Source organism: Vulpes lagopus, chromosome 22 (genome assembly GCF_018345385.1).
Source record: "Vulpes lagopus strain Blue_001 chromosome 22, ASM1834538v1, whole genome shotgun sequence".
In the NCBI taxonomy this organism is placed as follows: domain Eukaryota; kingdom Metazoa; phylum Chordata; class Mammalia; order Carnivora; family Canidae; genus Vulpes; species Vulpes lagopus.
This window is the reverse complement of record NC_054845.1, coordinates 10,814,077-10,832,171: the sequence shown is the minus strand read 5'-3', so window position 1 is coordinate 10,832,171 and position 18,095 is coordinate 10,814,077. Positions and strand designations below refer to the sequence as shown.

Below are 18,095 nucleotides of genomic sequence, written 5' to 3'. Positions count from 1 at the left end.
GATGAAGCTGAAGGAAAGGAGCAATAACCCTTCATTTGAAAGTCGCCTCCTGCAGTTGGTAGAAGTGGTCACTATTTTTCAGAATGTTAAAAGATGATGTTTGTTAAAAGATGAATAAATGTGAGACATAATATGCTTGAACCAAAATCTTTATAACTGTGCTTTTGAAAATTAAAACCAAACCAAACCAAACCAGCCCTATTTTGTTAAACATAGAGGGACTAGAGATTTGCTGATAAGATTTCTAGTTAATTCACTAATTCCCTCCTTTTTTTTTTTTCTTTAATCTTCAGATGGTGAGGTCTACAGCTTTGGGACTCTTCCCTGGAGAAGTGAACCGGCAGAGATTTGTCCGAGTTGCCCCATTCTAGAAAATGCCCTGATTGGGCAATTTGTCGTTACTGTGGCATCAGGGAGTTTCCACAATGGAGCAGTAACAGAAAGTGGTGTAGCATACATGTGGGGGGAGAATTCTGCAGGCCAGTGTGCAGTAGCTAACCAGCAGTATGTTCCGGAACCAAATCCTGTCAGCATTTCTGATTCTGAGACCAGTTCTTTGTTAGCAGTCAGGATTTTGCAGTTGGCATGTGGTGAGGAGCACACACTGGCATTATCAATAAGCAGAGAGATTTGGGCATGGGGTACCGGTTGTCAGTTGGGTCTCATCACCACTACCTTCCCGGTGACAAAGCCACAAAAGGTGGAACATCTTGCTGGGCGAGTAGTGCTACAAGTTGCCTGTGGTGCGTTCCACAGCTTAGCACTTGTACAGTGCCTCCCTTCCCAGGATCTGAAGCCAGTCCCAGAAAGATGCAACCAGTGCAGCCAACTCTTGATTACCATGACTGACAAAGAAGACCATGTGATTATATCAGACAGTCACTGTTGCCCATTAGGTGTGACACTGTCAGAATCCCAGGCAGAAAACCAGGCCAGCACCGCCATCAGCCCCTCCACTGAAACCCTTGACAATCAAGGAGAAGTATTCGAGAACACACTTGTAGAAAATGAGCTGCCTGTTGCTACTGATACAAACATTGGAAATGTTCAGACCACGGGTGGTGATGCCATATCCTCCCAACAAGAAATCAGGGGAACAACTGAAATTCCTTCTGCCCGAAATACACCATCATACCCTGATACTCAGGCAGTAAATGAGTACATGCAAAAACTGTCAGATCATTCAGTAAGAGACAACTCAGAGAACGGCAAAAAGCCAATGCCATCTCAGGTACCTGCTAAATTTTATAATATAAAGGTATTTCTGGTGTTATGAGTTTTTCTTTAGCAACTTTAAAATGCTTTAGGCTTGAGTTTGACTATAAATCTGTTTTATCATGTAATCCTAGATAAGAGAAAACCTGGATTAATTCAAAATTACTCCTTATGTTCAAATTCTGCCCTTGAAGATGTTGAAAGATGTTATACTGGGTTTCTTTTATCAATAGCAAAATCGCATTTATTTTTTCTAGTACTTTTTTGCCATGGCTAAATGTTCTAAATTTTGGTGGGCTCTTGAATGCTGTTATTTTTTTCCTGAATACTTTTAATATAATATATATTTGCAAAGATTTGTCTCACCTGTATTTGTACCACTCCAGATTCTTTAGAGAGTAGTCTTTTTTTTTTTATCAGGGAAGGTTGCTATGTGATAGATCCCTCAACGGGAGACAGACCTAAAAAATACCTCCTAGTGTTAAATATTGTTTAAAGTTTTTTCAGCTTGTACCTGTCGTCCTTACTGGGCTTTGTTGTGGGGCAGGGGCTTAATATTTTCTTCATCTTATTTAAGCTATTCTCATTTTGAAAACTTGTAGAGAAAAGCTGTTTACCGGAAGCATACAGTAAAGTTTGAGTCTCTCTGATTAAAACAAATTGTTTTAAAAGGATAATTTGTTTTTTACTCTTCATGTAAGCCTTTCAGTTTTGCTTTTACCAACACTCTAAGATAAGAAAATGAAAAAACCAAAAACCTCTAATCATCAAAGAACTGTCCTGTGGTGTTTTTTCAGGTTTTTGAAACCACATACCTCTTGATATTTTATTCTTGTTTTTCACTCTGTCAGGATGAGAACATGGCTTAGAGGTATTTTTAGAAATAGTTTTTATTTCACAATTAACTCATTGAACCTTGTGGATATCTGATTTTTTTTTTCAACTAAGAATAAGTTGTTTGGAGAAAGATACTATTAGAATCTAAACAAAACAAAAATAGGGATCCCTGGGTGGCGCAGCGGTTTAGCACCTGCCTTTGGCCCGGGGCGCGATCCTGGAGACCCGGGATCGAATCCCACGTCGGGCTCCCGGTTGCATGGAGCCTGCTTCTCCCTCTGCCTGTGTTTCTGCCTCTCTCTCTCTCTCTCTCTCTCTCTCTGTGACTATCATAAATAAAAAAAAAGACCTGAGATTTAAAAAAATAAAAAAATAAAAAATAAAACAAAAATAATGATTTAATAGGAATGCACATAGAACATTCTTAGACTTGAACATGCTTATCAGAAATTTGGACTTTGACTTTTTAGAAGTCATTCTGCTAATTAAATTTGAAGTTAAAACTTCACTGTATACAGTTTTTTGATTAATAGATTTTATTGAAATTACATTGTCCTGTGGATTTATTTTGTTAAACATGTAAATTTTTTGTTGCCTATGCTAATTTTGACAATGTCTGTCTATACTAAGTATAATTCAATTTTTCTAAATGTCTCAATCAGACATTTAATTCACTAGGAATTTATGTAGTCTAGGACAAAGTTTTTTTCCTCTGGCCAAAAATAACAAAGAGTATCTCATTTTTGTGAAATAAACCATAGTATTTGACAATGAAGTATATATCTTATAATTGAATTTCATTATTGCTTAACTGGGACTCCTAAAATTATGTCTTTCATCAAAATTGCTGGCTATGTATTTTTGTTTTTTTGATTTATTTTATGTATTGTTAAACAATTAAGTAGAACAGCCAGTAAGAACAATAATTTAAAGTTTATTGAAGGTAGAATTTTGTGACTTTCTTTTTATCTATTGGTAAGAACCCCCTAAAATATTCACCCATAAATACCATTAGCTGTTTCTATTATGAGCCTTTATACACAAAGAGTGAAAATAATGACGTTAGTGCTTAACAAGTTATCAGGAACTGTATTGCCAAGGGATTAATAGATTTGTATTTATCTTTTGCTTGATATGGTATATTTGTTTTGTTGAATATTTAATTAAAGACTCATTTGCTTCTCTGAATTTAGTATTTAATTCAACAAAATGTATTGAGTACCCACTACAGTTCAGGTGCTGTGCAGGAAACAGGAGTTATTTCCTTTAAGAGAATCAGAAGTCAATGTCAAAAAACTTGTTTTGTTATGGCTTTCAATTCAGGACAAATTAAGGAATGTATATATACCCCTTGGGACCTTTGGACACCATAGGAAAGGAATTTTTCAAAATGACCTATGCTGATAAGCTAAAAGCTTTTTTTGTGTTTATAGTAGTTACATTTAATGACTTTCCTTTAAGTAAACAGTGGTGCTTGACTGCACAGAGTGAGTTTCAACTGATTTTTTACTAAGATTTTAGAAAACTTTAGTTTGACTTTCAAATACAGCTATGAATGCCACAAAGAACATTGGTCCCAAATGTTTAATTATTAAACCTACCACATTTACTCTGTCATAATGAAAGCCAAGTAATCCTTCAGCTTACATGGCCTCTGAGTCATGGAGAATAACATTCATGAGGCAGCGGAAACACTTCAGTTTAAGAACACAACTTGGGGGCAGACAGATCAGAGGTCTGTCTGTATATGCTATATCTAAATTACCATTTATAAAATATTTTAGGAAAAGCATTAAAAAAATTTTTTTCTTGGTATTTCTTAGTATCAGTCTGTGTAAATCTTCCTAATAAGTAATCAATAATACTACTTTATTTATCTTATGTATCGTTAGCCTTTTCAAGCTTATATCCAGGGCTGTCACAATGCACCTTGTTTTTAAAGGCTAGGTTTTCCAGACCTTTCTTCCCCTCTCCCCTTCTGTGCTTAATTTTATTAAAGCAGCTGGAGGTTATTTTTGAATAGCATGGAAAAACACAATACTCAAAAGGAAATACTTCTGATAAGGAACTGTATTTTGAGTACTCATTTCCATATAATGTGTTAAATCCTGTACTAAGAGGGGACGCCTTTAAGTTGAAGATAAAGAGACCTTTGTTTTAGAATCTTAAATTTGTAAATAGTGACGGTTTTTGTTAAACTTTATTTTTGTTGATTGCTTGTTGTATAAGGAATCATATTTTTATATACTTTTTTGTGTGTATATTTTAGCCTCTTGTAGAAGAAGCAGTTCCTAATCTTCACAGCCCACCAACCACAAGCACCTCAGCCCTAAACAGCCTAGTAGTCTCTTGTGCATCTGCTGTTGGTGTGAGAGTGGCTGCTACATATGAAGCTGGGGCCTTGTCTCTTAAGAAAGTTATGAACTTTTATAGTACGGCCCCTTGTGAACCTGGAACTCAGGCAGGCAGTAGTTCCATAGGCCCAGAAGGTCTGAAAGATAGCAGAGAAGAACAGGTTAAACAGGAATCAATGCAAGGAAAGAAAAGTTCAAGTCTCGTGGATATCCGAGAAGAGGAATCAGAGGGAGGCAGCCGAAGACTCTCCCTCCCTGGATTGTTGTCCCAAGGTAAGGAAATAGCCAGGTGAATTGACTTTTGGTAAATCCAAAATGCTCCTGACATCATGTATTATATTATAATAAATTGGTAGCTTTCCTAATTGCTAATGCTGACATATTCAGATATCAAAATTTATTTAATTTTGGTCATGTAGGTGGTTTTAAAAGAAAGTTACATGTTTTTCCCTGCTTTAAAAATAACTGTAGAACCTAACTTTTCTGTGATGGTTGCTTCTGCTTCTGTACTTTACTATGAATCTTACTATATTGTTCTGAAATGTAGTAACAGCCTCCTTATATGATAATTGGGGCCTGTAGTGATGAAGAGTGATGAAGTCATGGATGTGACCTTTGTTAAGTGGGGGATTCACTCTATTTGGCCTGAAAGTGGAGATAATTTTAAACTTCAATAAAAGGAAAGTTCATTTCTGATACAATTAGCAACAAACTTCTTAGAATATTGCGATTCTTACCCAGTTGGTTCTTCAACATTTCTCAGTTGGTTCAGGAATCTCAGTCATCTAGACTTTTGTTTCTCGAACTGTGACCTACAGACCAGAAACAACAGCAGTATCTGGGAATTTGTTAGAAATGCAGGATCTCCAGTTTCACTCCAAACACTGAATTGGAGTAGGTGTTGTATAACAAGATCCCCAGGTGACTGGTGTACACATTAAAGTTTGAGCAACATTGGATTTAGACCAGGAATTGGTAAACTTTTTCTGTAAAGAGCAAAAGTAATATGATTTGTGGCCATACAGTCTCTGTTATATAACTATTCAGCTTTGCCATTGTTGCTTAAGAGTAGCCATAAATAATACATAAATGAGCAAGGCTATATATATATATATATTCGAACAAAACTTTATTTACCAAAACAGTCAGTGGGCTGTATTTGACCTATGGTCTATGGTTACCAGCCCCCAGTTTACATCATTTTGTGCAAAGCTTTAAAATTAGGAATCCTACCTTGCACTTCTACTTAGTTATGGCACTGTTGTGCCACTGAGCACTTCCATTATTCTGCCTTCTAATTCTCATTGCCACTAGATTTTCAGCTTGCAAATAAAACCCTTAGTCCTTAGTGTATGATGTGTATGTGTTAATAAGAAGAGAGCCTATGTATTCTTTTAAGTCTAAAGGAGAACTTTGTGCTAAAATTTTCTTATTCTGAAATGTCCTTTAGTATTTTCAGCATAAATATATTTGAGATCTCCTGGAACCACCAATGTGTGGAATATTGATTTTTGTCATGTCATTGGGGCATTGAAATGTACAATCCCACTAATAGACTTCTTTCCTTTGGTTAAATTTTACTTAGTTTTATGTGCACTCTTTTTCTTTCTCTCTTTTAAAATTATCTGAAATACGTCTTTGAGGGAACTTCAAGTAGGTTTATTTGAGTGTCTATATGAACAAATGGATGGCACACTTACCAGAAAAGATACTGATTGTAGCTAGTGATGATCACCTTTTTGTGGCCCTCAAGTTAATGACCAACTCTGCATTTAGTGACATTTGATGATTTTCTTCAAAACATATCCTGCCACCAAATCAATGTACAAGATTTACATAGTATTGTATGCCATTATTATAATTTTGAATGCTATAAAATATTTTTTTTGTTTAAGTCCTCTATAAAATAATTTGAAATAGGCAGGCAAAATTCATAAGTTTTTTAGTGCTTCCCATTCATAATCTTTTTTTCCCCACCATGGAAACTTGAAAATTGGCAGCCCGGGTGGCCCAGTGGTTTAGCACTGCCTTCAGCACAGGGCGTGATCCTGGAGAGCTGGGATCGAGTCCCACGTCGGGCTCCCTGCATGGAGCCTGCTTCTCCCTCTGCCTGTGTCTCTACTTTCCCTCTCTCTCTCTCTGTCTCATGAATAAATAAATAAAATCTTTAAAAAAAACTTGAAAATTTTATATCTAAAATAAGTCCTTTATTATAATATTTACAATGTTTGAACATAGATCTTGACTTGGAAAGACTTAACTGCTTTGAAGTGGAAAAATTCTCAGCCCTAGTGCAGTATTTTGTTAAGCGTATTATTTAGAATGCAAGTTCCATAGGATGTCATATAGACATTCTATATAACATAAGTGTTATACAGAAAGGGATTCTCTGGCCAAGTGCTTTGGAAATGGGACTGAGTTAAATAAATCTAAATAGGCCTTTTAATTGCAGGACTTGTCAGGGCCTTTAGCATGCTAATGTGTGTGAATCTACAGGGCAGATAGTATGGAAGATAGAATGTAGTAGGCAGCATTTAGCAAACTCATCTCACTATTAAATCCCCATTTTTCCAGAAAACCTATAGAATATGCTTCACAAATACCGAGTTAGTGTATTTCTTTGACAATCAACAATTGGTCAAAAGGATATCTTTTTGTCTCACCCATCTTACTCCTTCATTCCATCTCTGGCTTGTTTTCAGTTTCCCCCAGGCTCTTAAGAAAAGCTGCTCGGGTAAAAACTCGGACAGTGGTTCTGACACCCACATACAGCGGAGAAGCAGATGCACTCCTGCCTTCTCTTAGAACAGAAGTGTGGACCTGGGGGAAAGGGAAGGAAGGACAGCTGGGTCATGGTGATGTTCTGCCGAGGTGAGTGTTGCCTGTATTTACTGTTAGCAGTTGGCTTTAACACATAAATCTCTCTCCTGTGAAAGACTCTAAATCGTTAACATGGATTTATAATAACCAAACAGATCTGTCACATTAGTTTTGAATTTGTACCTGATAATAAAGGACTTAAGTATCTGTGGTGTACCTTCCATCTCTTCTTTGATGTATATTCATCTTGGAACAGAGAGGGATGTTTGGGATAAGATTGTATTTTATTGAGACACTTAAATAGCTCAGTTGTTTTACTTTAATAAAAGAGCCAACATTTTTTTTTTTTACCTGAAAGGTGTCCTTCTGTGGCTGCCAAAATAACTGTAATAGCAATATTAAACCATTAATGCACATCAAGTAAAAACTGTTGCTTTGTATAAGAACTCATGATATAAAAAAATTAGATATTTGTGAAGGTTTGTAATGGAATGATTATCTAAAACAGCCAGGTAATGAAGTGTCTCTCATCTTAGCAAAGTGAAGACATTAAACGAACAGAGAGACAAAAAGACTTCTCTCTCTGGTTATAGTTCATTGTGTCCTAAGAATACTCTCTGCCAAAATGAATCAGCAGGTTTTGATTCTTAACAGATTCTGAATTATGGTTGCTAATTAGTGACTGGCTGACAAAGATTAAATTAATAATCATCCAAAATTTTTTATAATAGTAGTAAGTTGAATATAATATATTGAATATAATATTCAATATTTTTATTTTAATACTTTCTTTTGAAATGTTTATTTTTACTTCAAAGTACTTATTCTGTAATTTGAAAAAGGTCATGATTTTTTTGAGCCTTCTTACATTGAGTTTGTATGTGTATCTTTTTCTTTAAGGCTTCAACCACTGTGTGTAAAATGTCTGGATGGTAAAGAAGTAATCTATCTGGAGGCAGGTGGTTACCATTCTCTTGCACTTACTGCGAAATCCCAGGTAGGAGACAAACTGTTAAAAGCTATCTTAATTTTGTGGAAGGTTAACATGACCAAATTGGACGTTCATTTATTGAGTGTTTGCTATGTGTCAGGCAATAAAACCATATCTTACTTGATCCTTCTAATATTTTACATTGCATTGTATTATTCCTGTTTTACAGATGAAGAAAGGGAGATTTAGAGAAATTATGTAACTCGGTAAAGTCACACGTGGGATAGTAAATAGTACGTAGAGTCAACACTGATCTGCCTAATGAAGGTTTCCATAATGTGTTCATATTGAAAAATAAAATTCAAGATTTTCCAGAGTATTGATGATTTTTTTTTTTTTTGGTATTAATGAATTTTCATTTGTTTTTTGCTGAAAAAAAATCTGTAAGTAAGATACTAAGAAAAGAAAACAAAAGGTATTTCTCTTAAAATGGGACCTCAGTGTGACCTCCAGAATCACTTAAAACCACACCCAGATACATAAATCCTGCATACATTATACATCTAGATACATAAAGTAGTTGTTTTAAGTTTTTTTTTTTTTTTTTGTTAAGATTTAATTTTTGTACACACAACTTGGGGCTGGAACTCACAACCCTGAGATCAGGAGTCACACACTATGGACTAAGCCAGCCAAGTGCCCCTAAGTTGTTTTTAAATATATTCACATAAAATAAACATAAAAATTGCTAACTTTTATATATATATATATATATATATATATGGCAAAACAAAAAACGTACTTAGGGAAAAAAGCTGTTACAGTTACAACTAACTGTCTGACTCATTTCAGCTCAGGTCATGTTCTCAGGGTTGTGAGATTGAGCCCTATGTCTGGCGCTGTGCTGGGTGTGGAGCCTGTTTAAGATTCTCTCTCTCTCCCTCTTCCTCTGACCCTCGCTCTTGCTCACATGCTTTCTAATAAATAATATAGCTCTGTACTTATTGACATTGAAAAATTTCAGGGAATAGCATTAAAGAAAAACATTAGGTCGCAAGACAAAAGTTAGTATAGTCTCTTTTTTTTTTTTACATTTTGTGTCTACATTATATACAGTAGATATTAAAATTTCTAGAAGTATGTATGTGTGTGTTCCCAAAACAAAATAGCAGATGTCTCTAAGTGATCCATTTATCAGTTGTTTTCACTTTCTTTTCATTTCTTTGTTCTGTGACAGTCTTGTATAGTGACCATGAATTGCTTTTAAAACCAGAAGAAACAAAACCATTTTCACTAATCATGGTCACTGTCATCTAGTTTCTTTTGACTGTAGTGGAGCATAGGTACTTGTTGTGTTTCACCCACAATAACTCTTTGTATATGAAAAGTGTTTTAGTCATTTCACAGTACTCCTATCTCTAGAAAGAGTCATGATCAATTTTTCTTTTTAGCACTTACCTTTCTTTTTTATCACTTTCTTTGTAAGAAGCAGTATAGGATAATTCCTGGGATTATATCCTGGCTCCGCCACTTATAAATTTGTGACTTCTCTGAGCCAGTTTTCTTACCTGTTAAGAAAGGATTGTCATGAGAATGAAACATTAATTAATACAAAGGAAGTGTTAAGAACAGTGCTTGGCAGATAGTAAACACCTGAGAAATGGTAGTTATTGTTAACTCTTGGACTCTATCTCTCTATGTACTGGGATTATCTCTGGTCTTGTTTATTTTATTTTATTTTTTTTTAAATTTTTTTATTTATTTATGATAGTCACAGAGAGAGAGAGAGAGAGAGGCAGAGACACAGGCGGAGGGAGAAGCAGGCTCCATGCACCGGGAGCCTGATGTGGGATTCGATCCCGGGTCTCCAGGATCGCGCCCTGGGCCAAAGGCAGGCGCCAAACCGCTGCGCCACCCAGGGATCCCATCTGGTCTTGTTTAAAATGAATTTTCTCAGTATCTTACTTTAAAGAATGTAAATAATGTATGTGTAACTATTGGTGTGTGTATGTATACACAAATACACATATATGTATATGTTGTTATAGAAGTTCAGAAATGACATGCAAAGTCAGATTCACAACTCTTAACCTACTTTCCTATGATTTTCTAATAGGTTTACTCATGGGGTAGCAATACCTTTGGTCAACTTGGACATTATGATTTTCCAACAACAGTTCCTCGTCTTGCAAAGGTATTTTTGAGAATTTGATTTTTATAGCAACTTCTTTCAGAATTTTAAGTTATTGCACTTTATATTTATTTCTCCATTTTGTGTTTGAAAAAATTAAGAGAATTCTATATTTTGATATACTTAAAAGTTTTTTTTAAGCCATGAAGCCCTTTATTTTCAAGCTAAATGTTCTTTTTAAAATGATGTTTATATTTCTTTTGTTCATTAATATTCATAGTCCTTTGCCTTTATTTAAAAAATAAAAATGAAAGTTCTTTGTCTTAAAACAAATGTTTCTAGGACTATCATGTTGACTTCTGAGTTTTATCCTACCAAATAATGCCTACTTTTTGACTTTTACATAACATTTGGTGGTAGTATTTTTTTTGGTTTTCTTTGTTTTTTTACATATATAGTCATAGTAATAAAACCTCTTTGTAAATCTTTTCATTTTCTGTAGTGAAGCTAAAAGTATAGATGATTTCTTTGCTATTGTATGAATTGGTTTTAGTTTATGTAATGCTATTCAGAGATTGGTAGCTTCTAGTCCCCTTGATGCAGTTCTAGAAAACTGTTTCTCAGTCCTTTTTTTCCTGCCCCCAACCCTCTGGATTCTCATCAGTAGTACTGGCTCCTGATAGAAAATTTGTAGTTTTTTAGAGGGTAGAAGGTGAGGAGTACACATGGCACTAGCCTAACAGAATGGAGTATGGAGCTCATCATCTGTAGTTTGATTTTGGTATCAGTCTGTCCCAAGACATGCCTCCTCCACTGAGCAACAGAGACTAAAAAAAGATAGTTGCCTCAAGTTCAGGAACATGATTCATGTATAAACTCTGGATAATACATATTGTAGTAATTCATGTTTTCAGAGTGCACTGTGATCCATTACTTCATAAGACTTTTACATGCTTTTTTACATCCAGTGAACTTCATTTTACTGAGAGGGAAAGACTTAAATAAAACATTAGGCAACAGTTATTACTTTCTAGTCCCAATCTTAAATGTTTTCAGTACAGAGATTTCAGTGGTAAGGTATTCAATTACTAATATTATATAACAAAATATATGGTAAATCATGGTCTCTTGTTTTTCACTTCAGTAAAGTAGAACATATATTTATTCTTTTTCTTTCTTAAGATTTTTAATTTATTTATTCATGAGAGACAGAGTGGGGCGGGGCAGAGACACAGGCAGAGAGAGAAGCAGGCTCCCTGCAAGGAGCCCAATGTGGGACTTGATCCCGGATCTGGGATCACACCCTGAACCAAAGGCAGAGACACTCAACTGCTGAGCCACTCAGGCATCCCAAACATTCATTTATTCTTACCAAGGAAAGTTCTGTGACATAGAATAGAGAAATCAAGTTTCTGTGTGACACTATATAGTCAGACAAGAGAGCATAAGATTTTAGTTTCATTACTCATTAACTGTACATACAAAAATTACAGTATCAGGATTTTGGTGTTTTTTTTTTTTTTTTATTTGTGGGAAGGATAAGAAAAACATTCTGACGTCATTTTAATCTGTGAATTAAAAGTCAGGGTAGAATGAGACCTGAATTAGTTTTGATTGAGACTAAGAAAAAAGACTCTTGTCTTCTGCAAACATTTTAATCCATTCTTTATAAAATTAGCAGGAAGCCAGTTATTTGGATAGCCTGAATTTGAGAAGATAATGTCATGCCAGGAAAGAATAACTATAAAGTAGTAGAGGCTTGCATCACACACACTCAATCATCAAATCACCTAGGATTTGGAGTCTATCTAGACAAAATCTAACAGATAAGAGGGATTTTGCTTATCAGTATAGAAGTCACAGCTAAAGCTGGGGCTGGAGGTTGGGGTAGTAGTTTTCATAGCAGAAATCTTTCTTCAAATGAAATCTTACATGTATCCCAAACATAAAACAGATAAACATGGAACTACTTTAGTTGAAGGATGGAGGGGAATGAGGGCAGAGCTTTGACACCTGCCTTTGCATGGTGCCTCCTGAATCATTACATGGAATCCTAAGGATTGAAACCATTGGTTTAAGGCAGTGGTTCTTAAACTTTTGCACACATCAGCATCATTTGGAGAGCTTGTCAAACCAGATTGTTTCATCCCCAGTAGGGCCTGGAGAGTTTGCATTTCTAACATGTTGTAGATGATTGCTGCTGCTGCAAAGACTGCTTGTTGAGAACCACTGGTCTAGGGGATCCCTGGAGACGGGCTTCTAAGGGGTCCTGTCTGTATCAACAACCTGGGAGTTGGTACAGTGAAGTCACATCAGAGAGGCAGCGAGTTCCAAGTGGGAAAACTGAATTTAGCACCCAGTGATTTAACTGGTTAGAATGGAATTTTGCCTTGTTCAATTTTTACTTTCCATCTTGATTTTTGTGCAGTCAAATGTGAATGGAAAAAGGTGTGTCCTAATTGTCCGAATAGGGCTCTAGAAGTTTCTGTGGCTCCTGATTGTAGTACAGGCTAAGCCCTGTAGAGACTTCCAAAAATAAGTATTAAAAAATTAGATCCATGTTTTTTCCTTTTTAAATCCCAGTTTTTCAGATTTTTTAAAGACAATCTAGTTCTAAATTTAAAAGCTGAACACAGGATTCCTTCTTATCTCTGCATGGGTGCTCAGTTGATCAGGTACATTACTGGGTAAGTTTGCCCTCTTGAGATATGAATGACTTTGCACCACACTGTTTAAAAAGTAAACTAACATTTCCATTTTGGTGGATCTGAATTTCTACTTAATTCTTTCTTTCATTTTGGACAGATGATATTTTGCTGTCATTACAGGTGAGCAGTGAAAATGGAGTCTGGAGTGTCGCTGCCGGTCAGGATTATTCCCTGTTCTTAGTGGATACAGAAGACTTCCAGCCTGGGTTGTATTACAGTGGCCGACAGGACCCTGCAGAAGGTGACAACCTTCCAGAGAATCACAGTGGCACTAAGACTCCAATACTTCTCTCCTGTAGTAAGGTGAACAGGAATTGGATCCTAAGGCCTTCTGTAACACATGAGCAGTTTTTTGTTTTTGTTATTATTTGTATATATGCCTGTTATTGTCTCTGACTACTGTATTTAAAAATTGCAAACCCTGCCCATCCCCCTTCACTCCTTATCTCATTTTCCTGACTTCTTTCTCTCCAGCCGAGCCACCTAGGTGTCCCTGGAGTAGATGAGTTGGTTTTTTTTTTTTTTTTCTTAAGATTTTATTTATTTGTTCATGAGAGACACACACAGAGAGAGAGAGAGAGAGAGAGAGAGAGGCAGGCAGAGACACAGAGGGAGAAGCAGGCTCCATGCAGGGAGCTCAATGTGGGACTGGATCCCGGGACTCCAGAATCATGCCCTGAACCGAAGGCAGACGCTCCGCTGCTGAGCCACCCAGGCGTCCCAGTAGATGAGTTTTTAATTGGAAATGGGAAATAAAAATTACATAGACCCAAGGTGGGTTCAAGGCAGACCTGACAGTCCACCAGCTGTGCACTGTTTCCAATTCCTTCCCTGGCCTCCTCTTTTAACTTTTCATTTTATTTATTGCTGTTTACTTCCGTCTTTTTCATTTGTTGATTTGAATTTCTTTGCTTTCTGTCTTTGCTTTTCTCCTCTTTTTCATAAACTTAAACCACTGGCCTTTTCCTGATTTTCTTTTTTCTCATTAAAGTAACTCATCCTCATAGTGGTGTGTCATAAGGGAATTAACCCTCAAAGCTAATACATTCTGGATTTCTTATTCTTACTGGATAATATATCTTGGGGATTGCTTTTTTGTTTCGTGTTTGTTTTTCTAGCTAAATGCGTAAGCTTTGAATGTATAGGGCAAAATCTTTCTTGGTAAAGGCAACACTGGCCAAGACTTGGCTCTTGCCCTATATATAGCCTGTTATTCCAGATGTACTCATCGACTCTTTGTAGATGTTGGCCCTGGCTCCACATTCCCCATGAAAGATTCCACAGTCCAGATAAATGATGAAATAGGCTGATGGGAGGAATGAGGCTCTATTTTGTATCGTTAGTTACCATGGATATTAGTAGTCTGTTTGGATTGCAGCTTGGTTGCCTTGTTTGTAGGGATCTGCGTATACATTATTTTTGTTCAGTGGTATAATGGGTAAATGACAGAAAGTCCCTTTAAAGAAAATCCCTGTATGTTGTACTTTGAAGAGACAACTCCTAGACTCTTGATGTTCCAGTATATGGTGTAGAGATTCTCTCTGTTCTCATTAATCCCATTTCATATAAAAGAGGGTCCTGAGACCTATATCTCTGTCATTTGGATCTTTGTATATTTAAGGTATCTGTAGTTCTAAACACATGTAACATGAAATAAAAGATATTGTGGCCATAAATAAAAGTAGAATTGTATATAATAATACATAGGTCCAGATGCACATATATAACAATGTTGTACTGGTAAACCAGCTCTAAAGAAAGACAAAACAAAACAATAAGCCCTGATCTGTAGTGTTTGCCATTTCGGGGGGGTGATTTTACTATTGCCAATTTAAAACTACTAGTGGTTTATTATTTTTTTAAAATTTATTATTATTTTTAAAGATTTTATTTATTCATGAGAGACACAGAGAGGCAGAGACACAGGCGGAGGGAGAAGCAGGCTCTCTGCAGGAAGCCCAATGTGGGACTCCTAGGACCTGGGATCATGCCTTGAGCCTAAGGCAAATGCTCAACCCTGAGCCACCCAGACGTCCCTCAAACTACTAGTGGTTTAATAACTAACTTGCAAAATTCCTGAATATCTATCATTTGGCTCCTGCTAGCTAATATGAGCCAGCTTTAGCACCCAAATTATTGCTAGTAAATGGTATTTTATCTTTAATCTTTTTCTTCTCCTCTGTTTCAGCTTGGATATATAAGTAGAGTGACAGCAGGAAAAGATAGCTGTCTAGCTTTGGTGGACAAGAATGTTATGGGATATATTGCCAGTCTCCATGAGTTGGCTACCACGGAAAGACGGTTCTATGCAAAACTAAGTGACATCAAATCTCAGATTCTCAGGCCTCTTCTCAGTTTAGGTAAGTAGAACTTCTCCCCAGCTTCCTCAGTTATCAGGACTTTGATTTTATCTGTTCTTCCTGTGTCACAAATAAAAAAAACCTTGAGTTATGGGTTTGTTCCTTTCTTTTCATTCTCTTATTTTTGTACACAGCCAGTTAACAACTTATAAACTGTTTCCACTTTGTCAGTAGCCCAGCTGCCCCTGAGTATTCTGCTCCCAGAGCTCTTTTTCCTTGTAGAAATAGGAAGTGGAGCTTTCAGAATATTCATGGCAGAGAAGTAGAAACAGCTTTGGGAAAGTTGATCTAGGAGCTAGACTTCAAGACTCCTGGCCCCACTAGTCCTAAGATATGTTATACTACCTGAATTTTTTATTTTCTTTGTTCTGGTTACTAGAATTATATCAGGTAGAAGTTCATTTGGATTTACAAGTAGTCTCTTAAACTGTAGACAGGAGTGTTCAGGGTTTTGAACAATTCACATTACCATGAATTGGTTAAATCTGATTCCTTTTCTTAGCTGCAGTCAATAACAAAGAGGGATTGAAGATGAAGAGATAATACAGAGGAAATGGATTACAGTAGGTCTGCTGTCCAGATACACTAGATCCCTTGGGTTTCCAGGAGGTTAGATAGGAATACAAATGAAAGTGGGGGGAATAGCTATTGAAAATCAGATTTCACTATTTCAAAAAGTTTTATAGGTTTGGCCCTGCACATAGAAAATGGAGAGGAAGTTTTTTTTCCTCTTTCCTGCATTCCTTGCCCACCCCCCGTGAGGACCTAGAATTCAGATCAATACTAGAATACTTAAATTCTGCCTTGCTAGTATGGCAGTTTTTCCACATTAGGTTGACACTGGCATGTGTGGATCAGCCCATTTTTATAATAAGAAAACATTTATTTTTCAGATAACTAGTTTATAGTCTTTCAGAATGTGACCCTTTGTAGGTTAGAGGCTGTCTGCATTTATTTATTTTTGTTTATTCTATTTTGTCTTATTTTTTTATTTTTTTAAGTTTATTTTTCAGTGATTTCTACACCCAACATGGGGCTCAGACTCATGACTTGGAGATCAGGAGTCGCATGCTCTTCCGACTGAACCAGCCAGGCGCCCCAGTTTGTTTATTTTAGCTTTTAATATGTTTTGCCTTTTTAAATGTTGTAGAGTGCCTATTCTATGAATTCTCCTCTAGTGGATGGGTCTAACACGACAGGAGATTGGCAGGGGAAAAGCAGCAATCCAAGCTGGAAGCTTCCTGAATTGCTCTGAAAGAGTGAAATTGTCCTTTTACCTGTCCTGATTTGTGATTTCCATGTTGTTCTTGCCTTGTCTGCTCATCAGCCTTACTGCTTCGAGGGAAGTCCTGGAAATTAGGAACTTTGGACTGGGAAAAAGCAAATAGTCTCCTGGTGCCCCCTATAATTTTCAGAGCAATCTGGTCAGTCTGATTTTGGGATTGCCCTCTCTTCACTGAAGTGTTGGGCTTGTCCAGGGGTTAGAGCAGAAATCAATACAAAAAGTTGAAAACATTAACTAAAATAGAACTACAAAAGTGAGTTTAATTCTTGGCTGTCACTTACCAGTTGTATGAAATTAGATAATTCACTTCCCTTCTTTTGGCTTCAGATTACTTAAAAATAGGAGGAGAGTTAGATTTGCATAGTGGTTCTCAAATTAGGCTAGTTTCCAGAATTACTTGGAAAGCTTTTCTTCTGAATATATCCATCCTGTGATCTTAACCCTACCTTATTGAGTCAGAATCTATAGGATCCCTGTGCATGTATTTTTAACAAGTTTCTCAAATGACTGGATTCTATGATCTCTGAAGTTTCTTTGTTTAACATTGTGATTATTTGAGTTCCACGATCAAGAGTATATCTCAACATGTTAAGTATTTTTGGAAAAGGGTAATTCATAATCTTGATCATAAGAAAGTATTCAGGTAATGAGTCTTCAGATTATATCATCATCATCATCATCATCATCATCATCACTTTGTTACAGAAAATTTGGGTACTGCAAGCACAGTCCAGCTGTTGCAGGAGGTGGCAAGCCGATTCAGCAAGCTGTGTTACCTAATTGGTCAGCATGGAGCCTCACTGAGCAGCTTCCTTCATGGGATAAAGGAAGCCAGGAGTTTGGTCATTCTGAAGCATGCAAGTCTCTTCTTGGATAGTTATACAGAGCAAGTATCCAGTCCCGTGTCATGTTCAATCTCTGCAGGGTTATTCTGCCAAGGAGAACAGCTCCTTAATCAGAAGAGACTAGATTAGGGACAGTGATATAAGGTAATATAAATTGCAAAGCAGTATTTTAATCTTAAGCCAACTATAGTTCTGCATTGCTAGAATTTTAGTTTTCTTTAAGTGGAAAAGAGGCTTAAAAATAATTCTATTTCTGTAGTCTAGCAGAATGATAATGTACTTAATTTACATCCAATATACTATAATAAATGTGGTTCTTTAGAGAACAATTTTGCTTAAGTAAATTATACTAAAATTAGAAGAAGTAACGAAGCCAATTACTTTAAGACCAACTGCTAATGGTAAATATGGAGCTGTTCCACTGTCTTGTTTTTTATTGTTATGTAACTGGAGGATTTAAAGACCATACTCTCTTCAAAATAAGAATATTTCCTTAATAAAATCTAGGATGAGTTATTCAGTGTTCTTTTGATGTTTTTCAAGTAACATATCCTACGTGTATTTAATTTAAATATTTTTCACTTTTTACTAATTTGTATTTTGACATTA

At 36.2% G+C, this 18,095-nt stretch overlaps 1 protein-coding gene across 5 annotated transcripts in view; it reads left to right on the top strand.

The window, feature by feature from the left end:
- Positions 1-18,095, top strand: part of ALS2 (alsin Rho guanine nucleotide exchange factor ALS2) — a 69,548-nt gene that overhangs the window by 17,924 nt on the left and 33,529 nt on the right. For 3 of the 5 annotated variants that reach the window (XM_041737332.1, XM_041737330.1, XM_041737331.1), the window contains exons 4-11: positions 294-1,258; positions 4,322-4,679; positions 7,109-7,277; positions 8,127-8,223; positions 10,274-10,351; positions 13,117-13,299; positions 15,185-15,356; positions 17,347-17,527. In XM_041737332.1, coding sequence (XP_041593266.1) covers positions 294-1,258; positions 4,322-4,679; positions 7,109-7,277; positions 8,127-8,223; positions 10,274-10,351; positions 13,117-13,299; positions 15,185-15,356; positions 17,347-17,527 — 2,203 coding nt within the window. Of the gene's footprint in view, positions 1-293; positions 1,259-4,321; positions 4,680-7,108; positions 7,278-8,126; positions 8,224-10,273; positions 10,352-13,116; positions 13,300-15,184; positions 15,357-17,346; positions 17,631-18,095 lie in introns of all 5 variants that reach the window. The other 2 variants (XR_005985034.1, XM_041737333.1) reach the window with 2 other exon arrangements.